The sequence below is a fragment of the Ranitomeya variabilis genome, chromosome 5 (genome assembly GCF_051348905.1).
Source record: "Ranitomeya variabilis isolate aRanVar5 chromosome 5, aRanVar5.hap1, whole genome shotgun sequence".
NCBI lineage: Eukaryota > Metazoa > Chordata > Amphibia > Anura > Dendrobatidae > Ranitomeya > Ranitomeya variabilis.
Genome location: NC_135236.1, coordinates 125,614,379 through 125,628,615, shown reverse-complemented (window position 1 = coordinate 125,628,615; position 14,237 = coordinate 125,614,379). Strand labels below are relative to the sequence as shown.

Below are 14,237 nucleotides of genomic sequence, written 5' to 3'. Positions count from 1 at the left end.
TAAAACGCTGCGGATCAAAGCGAAAGTGTGAAACCAGCCTAGAAAGGTCATTTTCTAATGATGGCCTCCAGGTGAAGGATTTTGGTGACCTCTCCTTAAGGACTAGTTATCAGCTTTAGACTGCTGGGGGGGGGTTCCTGACACATGGCTTTTCAACTGTTCAGCTGTTTTGAGCTCTACTGGTGGCCAGATGTAAAGTGTATGGAAACGGAACCGCGCAGCTCTATGTACTGCTTTACTGTTAGGGCAGTGAGAATCTGGAATTGCTTGCCTGAGGAGGTGGTGATGGCGAACTCAGTCGAGGGGTTCAAGAGAGGCCTGGATGTCTTCCTGGAGCAGAACAATATTGTATCATACAATTATTAGGTTCTGTAGAAGGACGTAGATCTGGGGATTTATTATGATGGAATATAGGCTGAACTGGATGGACAAATGTCTTTTTTCGGCCTTACTAACTATGTTACTATGTTACTGTGGTGGCTGCTCTTGGGTACAGTGGCTCAGCTCCCATTCACTCTAATAGAGGCTCAGCTGCAGTGCTGGAGAAAGGCCCCTGCAGTGTTCAGAGCTGTGCTGTTCCAACCTTGTACACTGTGATCAACTCTTTTTAATCTGCAGTGAACGGATGAACAATGCGGGTTGGGAACCCCTGTAAATCAGGTGCAGACTTTTGCTAGTCCCAGGAAGGAAGTGGTAAAAATGATTGGGAAATTGGGGGTGTTTGTAATATGTAGCTGTGCCTGTGCAATATGCCACAGTAGAACAGCAGGGTTATAGATAACTTGGTGACAAAGTGTATAATTGGTTGAGAAAGGTTGAACTTGATGGTGATAGGACTTTTTATTTTTTTATTTTTCAACCCATGTAATTCTCAATGTCCACTGATGTCCAGGGTCCTGGCTGCCCTGTTTCAGGCCTAGGCTCTATATATGAGTGCCTGTGTCTCTGTGCTGTGTGTGATGGGGACTGAGTGACTGCTCATTGCTAAGCCAACCCCCACCCCGTCTTCGGCCGCTCCTTCAGCCTGCCCTCGTCACACCCTGTGCTGTGCAATGTGTGCCAGTCCTGCCCAGCCACGAAGTACTGGTAGGCAGGTGCGTTGAATTAATGGGACAGCCCCATGTGCTCTGCCATCTGGAAAACGACTGAGTGCTGAATTTCCACGCGCCTGGCATGAGAAGGTTGCCTTACTCCCTTGCATGGGTGGTTTTGTATAGAAAGGAGGTACAGTTCCTTCCCATAAAAGTGCCAAACTCCTTAATAAAGATGTACCTTTCAAGAGAGATTGGGGCAGATTTACATGTGAAAAAGTAGCAACCAATTAGATTGCAGGTAACATTTTTCATAGAAATGTTTTCAACATCTGCACTCTAATTGGCTGACATGAGCGCCTCCCACTTTATTTGCATAAGGTTTGATGAATTCAATGATAGGCCTTTTGGTAGGGAGACCGTTGTTTTATGACAGAACTGAAGGGTGTGCAGGCGATGCTGGTCTATCCAAGAACAGAATTCATTGTCCATTTTTAGATTTTGCCAATTTGTGTTAAATTTTAGGTGTTGCTTCCATACCAAGAAAATCTCATTTAATGGGAACTTGTCACTCAATTCATGCTGCCCAAATATCGGGCAGCATGAATCTGAGCTTGTCTACATGATTGCAGCTAAATATTTTTCTATTAATCTCTCTATGTCCGAGAAGATCTAGTTTGACAAGCTGGCCAGGGACTCTATAGGGAGGAGACTAGTCCAGCTCTGCCCTCTGCCGGATTCTTCCCTCCTTGCCCCAGGTTTCTCATCTGGCGTGAGTATTGGGGTGAGATCTGTCATCTAGCTGAAGCGGGAAGAAGCGTACCAAGGGCGGCACTGGATTAGTCTCATCTCTCCCTTTTAGACCCCAGCTGGCTCTTCAAACTTGTTTTTTTCTGAAATGCTGGCACATTTCATATAAAAGCATACCTATGTTCCGGTCCTTAGTTATTGCATGAATTGAGGGAGAGGTTCCCTTTTAGAATACATGTGAAGAAAAGTTTTCAAAACCCCAAAATTCACTATGAAAATGTCAGGCATTTTGTAAATATTCATATCCATACCATCAATGTTTTCCTCACAAATTTCACACTTTTATAACTCATTTTACTTTTAATAAAGTTAAAAATTACACATTTCCTTTTGTATTTTAGGCAGAAAAAAGATTAAATATATATTTACATTTTTCAAACTTACAAAAAAGAAGGAAAATGGGCCAATACAAAGTTGTGGGCACCCTTGGAGATTTGTGTGCTCTGATAACTTTTACCAAGGTTTCAGACCTTAATGGTTTGGCTTGTCAGGTGATCCAGCCTCCTCTAACCTTGTGCTGAAAAACTGCAGCCATGCGTTTTTCAAAGCAGCTGCCTAACACTCTGAAAATTAAAGTCATGTAGGCCCACAAAGCAGGAGGCGGCTATAAGAAGATGGCAACATGTTTTCAAGTTGCCCTTGCCTGAGTTCGAAATGTAACTAAGAAAAGTTAGTTAAGTGGAAAGGTGGAGGTCAAGATAAGGTCTGGAAGACCAAGCAAAATTTAAGTGAATGCTGCTCATAGGATTGCTAGAGAGGCAAATAACCCATGCTTGACTGCAAAGACCTTGCGATAGATTTAGCAGATTCTGAATAACAGAACAATGTACCACAACTCCAGAGACGCCTGCATAAATATGGCCTTCATGGAAGTCATCAGGAGGAAAACTCTCCTGCGTCATCGCCATAATTTGTGCCAGAAGCATGGAAAAGAACACCTAAACAAGACTGATGCATTTTGGAAACCTGTCTTGTGGACCGATGAGGTTAAAATACAACTCTGTGGTCACATTGATCAAAGGTTTGTGTGTGTTTAGAGAAAAAATGGCACAGCACTTCAGGAAAAGAACTTGCCAACCATTAACCCCCTTAGTGATCACCAATGTCTTTTTACTGATCTGCAATATAAAAGACTAGCATCACCCGACGAGTGACAATTCTGTAGCTGTCGGCTAAATACTATAGCTGACAACTTGCTGCATCAGCCTCGATCAGTGTTGGCACCGACTATGCTTAAATGCTGCTGTCAATAGTGACTATGGCATCTAGATGGTTAATAGTGTGGGGGGTCCCTCTTTAATCCAGTCAGCACTGAGTTCTTGATCGTGCGGTCCTGATGTTTGTCATGGCAGTCCATAGCCAAATAGTGGCCTTAAAGTCTGCCTGCTATAGCGACCTGTTCAAAAGTTATCAAAACTTAGGTGGTAAAAATAACATTTTTCTTTCCTGTCATGCCACTTTGCTTTCTGGTATTCCATTAACCCCTTCATGTGCTTTTCAGGAATTAATGCAATGTTGAATATGTTGAGGGGTGTGGTTTCTAAAATATTATCACTTTTGGGGATTTACAATATATAGGACCCCCAAAGTCACTTAAAAATTGAAGTCCCGAAAAAAAGTTTTTGTAAATCTCCTTGAAAAAATGAAAAATGACTGCCACATTTTTAAACCTTCAAAAATTCTAACAATAAAGCATTTTCAAATGGTTCTGATGTAAAGCAGGCATGAGGGAAACATTTGTTTTTGTGTGGTATGACTATCTGAATTAAAAGGATAACAATTCAAAGTTTGAAAATTACAATTTTTTATTTTTTTTTGTCAAATTTATGTTTTTATAAATCAACGCAAAATATAACAATCTAAATTTAGCATTATCATAAAATGTTGTTTTTTTCGTGACACAATCTCAAAATCAATAGGATATGATGAAGCATTCCAGAGTTATTACCACATAAAGTGACACTGGTCAGATTTAAAAGAATAAAAATAAAAAAAAACACAGCCAGGTCACTGAGGGGCTAAGCATGGGGGGTGGATTAAAAAAAAGGTGACCTCAGAAGGCGCAATCTGAAGGTATTACAATGGCCCTCACAGTCCACCGATCTGAACATCATTGAAAATCTGTGGAAAAACCTCATAATAGCAGTGTATGCAAGACGACCTAGGAATCTCTCAGAACCGGAAGATTTTTCCAAGGAATAATGGATAAAAATCCCTGAAATAAGAATTGAAAGACTCTCTTGTCTGGCTACAAAAAGCGCTTACAAGCTGTGATGCTAGCTAGGTACTTAACCATGCTGGGTGCCCAAACTTTTTTTTTTTTTTTTGCATCAGCTCATTTTCCTTTTTGTAAATGTAAAAATGTAAAATATGCGATTATTTTTGAAAAAATACAAAGGAAATGCGTCATTAACTTCAGGCCTTTTTAGGGATCATCTTCAACAGTAATTTTGACCTGGGGTGCCCAAACTTTTATATGCCACTATGTGATGCATTTTCTGATCATCAGTCTCCCTTTACAATGACGAATTCTACTTTTGGTTGTCTAATATCTTGTCTACAAGTCTGTTGGCTGATTTTTTTTTTTTTATTTTTTTTTGTGTGTGCATGGAGGGGTGGGATGAATCTTCAGTAAAAATCCATATTGGAATTGACAGGTAGCACATCTGACTTATATTAAACCTACATCCACGTAGTTGTTGCTATAAGTTACTTTATGTGGGTACTGTCCAGGCATATTACATTGACCAGTCCTTTTGCATATGCCACCTCGAAATCAAATAGATGGGGGTCTAGCACCCCCCAAAAAAGCAACTGTTCACTCCCACAATAGGCAGATTGAAATATTAAACGGAACTGAACAGCACAATACGGCTCAATGTGTAGCGGTCGATGCCAAGAGCTACAGATCCGCTTCTGTTCTCTCCTAATCTCTTCCACGTTGGAAGCTAATAAACATGTATTCACATTAAGACATTATTGTAATTGCACCTAAAGACAACAGAAGGCAATGATGATGTCTAGAGGTCCAGTCAAGTGGTAAGTTCCTCTTGTAAGTCTTGCCCTACTTCCAGTCTGTAATATACAGAGCAAGGATTAAACGTAACGTGTAATATGGAGAATTCTCCAGCAGTGCACAATTCTACAAGGACAAAGCCAAGACTCTGCTAATGGCATTTGGTCGGTCACCATGGAAATTACAAATTCTTGGCTGGTGCCCATCTTCAGATTCTTTGTGGATCTCGATGCCTGAGGCTCAGATTTCCGAATACCTGGGAGTGCAGACTAAGAAACACTAGCAAGAAGCCTTTTACACAGGAGTCTTGGGTTCTACACTTTTTAGAAGATTGTTTCTAGTGGAGGATGAAGTGCCTCATGGGGGGCTCTGTAAGGTGATAATCAGGACCCTTGAGATGCGTGTCCAGAGTAGCAAATTTTTTTTCTAAGCCGCATTTGTTAAGTTTTGATACTCTAGGTTTGCATAGGCTTTTTTCAAAAGGAGCAGATGGGTGTGGCTATAATTTAATCCAGAAATCTGGCCTAAATTATCAAATCTGCGGTTTGGCATAGATTTAATTCACTGAGTCACACGGTCCAAATATTTGCCAACTCTATGTGCACCTCTTAATAAATGTGGCACATCACACTCCAGCAGACTCTTATGATCAAGACTAGTGTATAAAAAATCCCCCTCCAAGTGTGTAGATGTTGTGGATTTGGGGGCTATAAATATCAATTCAATTCTATTTCACAAGGAGATTGTAGGAAATAGTGAATTTCAGTTAACAGCCGATTGGATATTTATGCAAATTTAATTACAATTGCTTTTGATTTTTGTGCCAGTTTCCTTGCGGAAACCTAGCCTTTTGACATGTTTGGAAAAGGCTAAGGATTTATGATCACTGTTAGAACGATAAGCCATATTGTCCTGGCAAGTAAAAATCTATACTCCCAGCCAGAGTATATTTCAACGCTTACATACCCTCCGGTCCTGGGCCAGAAACCGGCAAAAACCTACAGTGCACGCACTGGGGAGATTCATGTGTCTGCAGTCACTGCAGATTTGGACGGGACAAACCCTTTAAAACTGTCAGCAGGCTTTTGATATGTAATCTGAGATGTAGGGGCGGAGAGCCTGATTCCAGCGATATATCACCTAGTGGACTGCTTGGTATAGTTTTGATTGAATCCCTGTTTTCCTGTAGATGTAGCAGTGCTATGAATGCTGAGCTGTGTATAACCCTACCCACACCCCTGATTGGCAGCTTCTTGTGTTCAGTGCATTGTCAGCAAGCTACAGATCAGTGGTGGGAGTGGGGTTATTCAGACTAGCTGGACTGGACTGCATGTGACATCTAGTCCTGCAGTGATGATCTCTACCCCTACATTTTGCTGCTCTAAGATTACATAGCAATAATCTATGAACATCAGTGTATACCTGGAAGGCTCGTCATCTGTGGCCTAATTTTTGTTCAACTTGTTGTGGAAAAAAATTGCAACTTTTGGTGTTTATCAGCACTGGCAGAAGCTGCCAACTTTTTGAAAAGTGGAGTTTTTCAGAGAGTGGGCGAGGCCGATAAATTCATCATAATACATCACAACAGTGGCCGAAAAGAAAACCAAAATGTTCTGCTGTCCCTCACTCTATTTTAAGTTTCTTAAACTGGTGCACGTCGGCTGAAAGATGAGCCAAAAGCTTTAAGATCCCGTACCTCTTAATGAATTTGATAAATTTTTATTGTGGTGGACCCTTCATTAAGGTTATTGTAAAATGTGACCAGTTTTAGTGGTTCCATAGTACAAGAGTAGTGTATTTACAGAGGGTACGGAAAGTTATTCAGACCTTTACATTTTTCACTGTTTCATTGCAGCCATTTGGTAAATTCAAAAAAAGGTTAATTTTTTTCCCATTAATGTGCACTCTGCACCCCATCTTGACTGAAAAAATATAGTAATTTTTGCAAATTTTATTAAAAAGGAAAAACTGAAATATCACATGGAATGAAGTATTCGGCTCCTTTGCTCAGTATTGAGTAGAAGCACCCATTTGAGCTAGGACAGCCATGAGTCTTCTTGGTAATGATGCAACAAGTTTGTCACACCTGGATTTGGGGATCCTCTGCCATTCTTCCTTGCAGACCCTCTCCAGTACTGTCAGGTTGGATGGTGAACGTTGGTGGACAGCCATTTTCAGTTCTCTCCAGAGATGATCAATTGGGTTTAGGCCAGGACTCTGGCTGGGCCAGCCAAGAACGGTCACCGAGTTGTTCTGAAGCCACTCCTTTGTTATTTTAGCTGTGTGCTTAGGGTTATTGTCTTGTTGGTAAGTGAACCTTCGGCCAAGTGAGGTCCAGAGCACTCGAAGAGGTTTTCATCCAGGATATCTCTGTACTTGGCTGCATTCATGTTTCCTTCAATGACAACCAGTCCTGTCCCTGCAGCTGAAAAACACCCCCATAGCATGATGCTGCCACCACCATGTTTCACTGTTGGGATTGTATTGGGCAGGTGATGAGCAGTGCCTGGTTTTCTCCACACATACCGCTTAGAATTATGACCAAAAAGGTCTATCTTCATCTCATCAGACCAGAGAATCTTAGTTCTCATAGTCTGTTGTTTTTTTTTTTTTTTCTTTAGCAAACTCTGTGGGCTTTCATATTTCTTACTTAGGATAGGCTTCCGTTGGGCCACTCTGCCATAAAGGCCTGACTGGTGTCGGGCTGCAGTGATAGTTGACTGTGGAACTTTCTCCCATCTCCCTACTGCATCCATGGAGCTCAGCCACAGTGATCTTGGGGTGGTTCTTTACCTCTCTCACCAAGGACTTTCTCCCACGATTGCTCAGTTTGGCTAGACGGCCAGGTCTAGGAAGACTTCTAGTGCTCCCAAACTTCTTCCATTTAAGGATTATGGAGGCCACTGTGCTCTTAGGAACCTTGAATACTACAGAAATTCTTTTGTAACCTTGGCCAGATCTGTTTCTTGCCACAATTCTGTCTCTGAGGTCCTTGGCCAGTTCCTTTGACCTCATGATTCTCATTTGTTCTGACATGCACTGTGAGCTGTGAGGTCTTGTATAGATAGGACTTGATTTGGAAAAGCACACACCTATCAGTTTAATTAAACATAGATGGACTCCAATGAAGGAGTACAACCATCTCGAGGATCACAAGCAAATGGACAGCATGTGATTTAAATATGAGTGTCTGTGCAAAGGGACTGAATACTTATGACTTTGATATTTCAGTTTTTCTTTTTATTAAATTTGCCAAAAAATTTCTACATTTCAGTTTTCTTCAGTCAAGATGGGGTGCAGAGTGCACATTAATGGGAACAAAATGAACTTTTTTTGAATTTACCAAATGGCTGCAATGAAAGAGTGGAAAATTCAAAGGGATCTGAATACTTTCTGTACCCAGTGTTTATAAAGCTATAGTTTTTTTTTTTTTTTTTATACTCTTCTCAAAATATTTGACTTTGCTTGCTAGCAATTAACTTTCTTTAGTGTTCAGGCTGCCTCGTTTCTACATCAGCCCCACAAGCGGAATGGAGCAGCAGCTCATGTGTTCCTCACTACGGGACTCTGACTTGTCAGTCACCTGTTTATCATCTGTCTTGTGGGAGCGACCCCTTTTTAAGGCTAAGGCCTTACGACGCACGACGCAATGCGTCATACTGACGTAATGCGTCGTACCGACGCATGCTGTGAAAAAAAACACAACGGAGGCAGCGGATGCAGTTTTACAACGCATCTGCTGCCCCATTGTAATGTCCGGGGAGGAGGGGTTGGAAATGGCGGACACGACGCACAAAAAAAGTTACATGGAACTTTTTTGGGGCCGACGGTCCGCCAAAACACGACGCATCCATTGCACGATGGATGCGTCGCTAATGCAAGTCTATGGAGAAAAAACGCATCCTGCGGGCAACTTTGCGGCATGCGTTTTCCTCCAAAACGATGCATTGCGACGTGCTTCGTACGACGCTAGTGTGAAAGCACCCTAAGTTCATACTATGCATTTTTGCTGCGTTTTTTTATGCTAATCTTCAGCTGCATTTTACCATACCAGCGAAGCCTGAGATTTCAGAAATCTCGAAAAAAACATATATAGAGAAAGCATCACTGCATGTCATGCACACCATCCGAGTAATAACAATATATGAACAAAATATGAAGAAAATATATATATAATTTATTAATGCACTTAAAACACACCAAACAATGAATAAAACATACTTAAAAAACTGACACAAAACATGACAGGTTGGGTCATATACAAAATTGGCAGCCACCAAAACCTAGCTAAACTGGCTCATGTGGTAATATCCCGTGTGGCCATAACAGGGTGGAGGCCACTAGTGGGGATCCAATGAGGGAAAATAAATATATTCCCACAAATACATGGCCTAAGCTAGACAGGAAACCAAGGTCCTAGAATAAACAGGACAAAGGAAAGGCAATCAGCCATATGAACAGCACCAGTAGCGGCTCCTATGAGATCACAAGGTGCATACAACCTGATGTAAACCGATATCCCACGCGTATCGCCCGGCGGACCGGGCTTCCTCAGGGCATGTGTGAAAAGGCACAAGCATATGGTTTATATACAACAAAATAAATGACAAACAAAATACCGGTGTGTGTGGCCCGGCCAACCGGAAGGAGCAGGAGGATCGCGCAATCATGTGACATGGCCGAGGCTAATGGGCGTGAGGCTGGCACATACCGTAGGGCTGAAAGCACCGCCTCCTCTCCAAAGAAACAGGAGCCGGCGCCTGCGCAGACCTCAATAGCAATCCGCATAGACGCTGCGGCCAGCGCCATGGTAACTAGCGGGGCCCAGAGTACCACCCTCCTAAAGAGAGTAGGGGAGCGCCTGCGCAGAGATGAGATCACCACCAGCATAAGTGCTAGCGTCTGTACCGTGGAAACCGTAAGACACTCATAAGAGCCGGAGAAACCTAAGCCCCAAATACGAAGCCGGAGGAAACAGTTGCCCATGTAGGGATGGTAGAAAAATATTGCAAGTAAGGGACGCACCGCTACTGTACTACCAGTGGGTGCATCCAAACCAAGGCCCCTGACCGAAGGTACCAAATGGATGATTAATTATAGAAATAAATACAAGAAAATAGAAACCCTCTCACAGACATGGGCAAATAGCCTGGTGATCCCCAGTAAATATATAGATCGAAGCCTCATATAGTCTATGAAAAGATGTAAGCCGACAAGCAAGAAGGAGCACGCATAAACCCAAATGGTCCCAAAGGGAGATCTTTTTGTATGTATATTAATATACCATGTATAACCAGTCATACTTCAAACACTCTCCGGAGAGTTCACAACCAACAGCCACATACACAAAACACACAATGTAAACACATTAAGCATCAGTCTAAAATAATTTGAACCAACTTTATTATCCCATGATATAAGGGTATGTATATTAGTATAAAAAATACGTCAATATAATTTACTTTCAGAAATCTCGTGCGCACAGATTTTTTTTTTTTGTCATCAGTATTTTGCGCTATGCATGTTTTTTGGTTGCAGCGCATGTCACATCTCTCAGGGTTATGTGTTTTTTTTTTTTTTGTTTTTTTTTTAGCGGTTTTCACCCATTAACTTGGATGGTGAAAAACACGTTACAAATGCAGGTATCATGTTTTGCTGCATTTTGTGTCAAAACCCAATTCAATGGAATAGTGCATTTTTTTTCCAGCAATAAACTTTCAGCATGCACAAGAGGCAAATCTAAAACCACACAACGCGCTGAAAAAGTGCCTAGTGTGAACTTACTGTAAAGGTACCTTCACACTGAACAACTTAACAACGATAACGATAGCGATCCGTGACGTTGCAGCGTCCTGGCTAGCGATATCGTTGTGTTAGACACGCAGCAGCGATCTGGATCCTGCTGTGATATCGCTGGTCGGAGCTAGAAGTCCAGAACTTTATTTGGTCGTCAGATCGGCGTGTATCGTTGTGTTTGACAGCAAAAGCAACGATGCCTGCAATGTTTTACAATGGTAACCAGGGTAAATATCGGGTTACTAAGCGCAGGGCTGCGCTTAGTATCCCGATATTTACCCTGGTTACCATTGTAAAAGTAAAAAAAAAACAAAAAAAAAACACTACATACTCACCTTCTGATGTCTGTCACGTCTCCCGGCATCCGCGCTGCTGCTCAGTTTCCTGCACTGAATGTGTCAGTGCCGGCCGTAAAGCAAAGCACAGCGGTGACGTCACCGCTCTGCTTTAGGGCCGGCGCTTACCCAGTGCAGGGAAGCGGACGCCGGGGGACCCGACAGACACCGGAATGTAAGTATGTAGTGTTTTTTTTTGTTTTTTTTTTTTTTAACATTTACACTGGTAACCAGGGTAAACATTGGGTTACTAAGCGCGGCCCTGCGCTTAGTAACCCGATGTTTACCCTGGTTACCTGGGGACTTCGGCATCGTTGGTCGCTGGAGAGCCGTCTGTGTGACAGCTCTCCAGCGACCACACAACGACGAAACAGCGACGCTGCAGGGATCGGCATTGTTGTCTATATCGCTGCAGCGTCGCTTAATGTGACGGTACCTTAACTCAGGGGAATAATTTTGTTTGGCTGCTTTGTCTATTCGGTGTTTGCAGTCTTCTGGATTCCACACCCCGTCTTGTGTCCACTATGCTTCACCTTTAATTTCTGCTTGGCTTAGTGGTTTGGGATATGAAAATGTCCTTATTTAAATAAAGATGACAAACCGTATTATTTATCCCTAGTATGGTTCACAAACTAATTTGGACCTAATCTTAGACCAGAATTAACCAGTCATAATTTTGGTATCTGGGTGGAAACCATATTACTCAGAAGAAAGCCATGCAAATACACAGAGCTCGTAGATGTCACATACTGATCTTCTGGTTGGGTTTGTTTGTGTTTTTTGTCCCTTTTTTCTTCAGTGTTGTGTACCCATTTTTGATCCATGTCACTTCTTCAATCCTTTTTCCCACCCATTAAATAGTATTGGGTGCAAACGGTGGTGTTTTTGTTTTTTCTGCGGCTTTTTTTTTCTCCTTTACTGGTCCAATGACTTGTATTGGAGTTCGATCCGCCACAAACAAAGAAATATATATATATATATATATATATATATATATATATATATATATATATATATATATATATATATATATATATATATATATATATATATATATATATATATATATATACTCACACTCTAAAGCTATGTGCACACGACGCGGATTTGCTGCAGATCCGCACTGTGATGTACATACAGTACAATGTTAGTTAATGGGGGGGGGGAGGAAGATGTGCAGGTGGTGCGGAAAAATCAGTGCGGAATTGCTCCGGATTTCAAAGAAGTGCATGTCACTACTTTTGTGCGGATCTGCGGCTGCAGATTTTGTGCAGAAAATTCTGCACCTCTTTTCCTACGTGTGCACATAACCTAACGCATCAGGTATTCTAGAATATGTATGTAGTTTATTTATGAAGATTAAAGAATAATGGAATGAATACACAGGATTTTCTGGGAAAAATATATACATTATCATTAAATTTTATTGCTCATAGAACTTAATACAATTGAACGAAATTATTAATCAGATCAACAAAATATATAAACCATTACATGAATATCTAACTGTCTTGAACGTGTTCAGTAAATGTGAGTGAACTGTGGCACTGTGACTGACAGAACTTATTCAGTAAACGTGAGTGAACTACGTCGTGCTGGAAGTGGGGGTTAAATCCCGCTCCAATATTGCTGATTGGTCGCCTTTTTTTTTCTTTTTCTCCTTAGACAGTGAGTCTGCTAAAAACACATTTGAAAAGGCACATTCAATGTAATGATCTCTCTGCAAAAATAATGTCTAGCATATGTACAATACAACCTGCCATGTGATAGAGCCCTTAGTGTGGATTCACACAGGCCATAATTTTGTGTTGCATGAGGATTTTGCTGCAGATTTGCAGGGGAAATGATAGGAGCTGATCTGCAGTCCCCGGGGGATGGCTGATTTGGGGATGTGCTGGGTGTCAGACGCACGTTCTGATATTGATGACCTATCCGTAGGATAGAATGATAGTAAAACCCTGTGGTCAGTTCAGTGTGTATTGGGGAGCCCCTTTTAACATGAGGCTTTTCTTGCCAAACTCCATCTCCTGAGATCCCTGGCGAATGGCTGATTCTGGTCTGTGAAGTTGCTGCCGACTGCTACAAAAGAATGTTTGTCGTGACACAAAATGAATAGACGTTAATGTAAGATTTTAACCGATTGAGACAAGCCCTAGGAAGGACTAATGAGCAGGGGTCCTCTGTTCCAAGCCCCCTACATGCCACAAGAAGCTTCTTGGATCTTGCCCCCAGCGACTTGTGTTGTGGAATCCTTGGCTCCTCTACAGTGACTGATTCCTCCACTTCTGTCTTTTCCACACAGAATAGTCCTGGTTTCTTGTGCGCTTGTTATACCTTCATATTGAATGTGTGAAGACCTCTGACTCTCCTTAACCTGAAAATGGATTGAAGTTGTCATTGCATGTAAAGGATTGTGGAAACTGACATTTCTAGGTGTGCGCTTGGTGGATCAGGGCTGATATTACAGATCCTACAGTAATGAGCCGCTGCCCCCGCAGTCCTCTGCACCTTCTGCCAGATTTTGACTCTTGGAATGAATATTATTTAGGATATAAAACAAAAAGTCAAATTGTGGCTGAATCGTATGCTTTTTGTTAAGATCCTGATTCTAACGGCCTGTCCTTGTGTTTCTGCAGCCTCTGATAACAGCCAGCGATTTCAAGAAACCTGCTTTGCATTTGCATTAACGCCACAACAAGTCCAGCAAATCAGCAGCTCAATGTAAGTGTCCCCCTTTCCTTCCAATTCCCAGCCTCCCTTTCTCTTCCTGCCTCCCCTCCCCCTCCTCACGCCTCTCACTTGGCAACTGCACTCCCCTATTGAAATCCATGTGCTTGATGGAGGCTGGAGTTACATCTGTGGCTGATGGTGAATTAAGTGTTGTATTGGCACAGAGTTTGAGGTGATGGGGGGCTGCCAGGGTGGGCGCCATATCCTCTTCTAGTTAACTGTTTTGTGGCACTTGGCAAAATCGTTCACATCCGATTTTCTGTATGAACAAAGAACTTTCTTGAAAAAACCTTTAACTGCAAATGACCATTAATGGTGTGCAATCAGCAAAAAGTGTTTTATTGCAAACCATAGCAATTTTAGGGCTCAAACTTCCCCTAAAGTGACCTTTTTGTGTATACAATGCCCCAATTGCTTCCTGTCACAGACCTTCACCTCCGCATCTTGCACAGTACCACCTTCCCTTCAAGGGACACCGTAAGGTCGCTCTGAATGGAAAGGACAAAGTGTGATGTAAAG

The 14,237-nt window shown here is 42.0% G+C and overlaps 1 protein-coding gene across 5 annotated transcripts in view; it reads left to right on the top strand.

The window, feature by feature from the left end:
* The window catches only part of PIAS1 (protein inhibitor of activated STAT 1), a 97,417-nt gene that overhangs the window by 59,209 nt on the left and 23,971 nt on the right, over positions 1-14,237 (top strand). For all 5 annotated transcript variants that reach the window (XM_077263245.1, XM_077263247.1, XM_077263243.1 and 2 more), the window contains one exon: positions 13,625-13,709. In XM_077263245.1, coding sequence (XP_077119360.1) covers positions 13,625-13,709 — 85 coding nt within the window. The remainder of the gene's footprint in view (positions 1-13,624; positions 13,710-14,237) is intronic.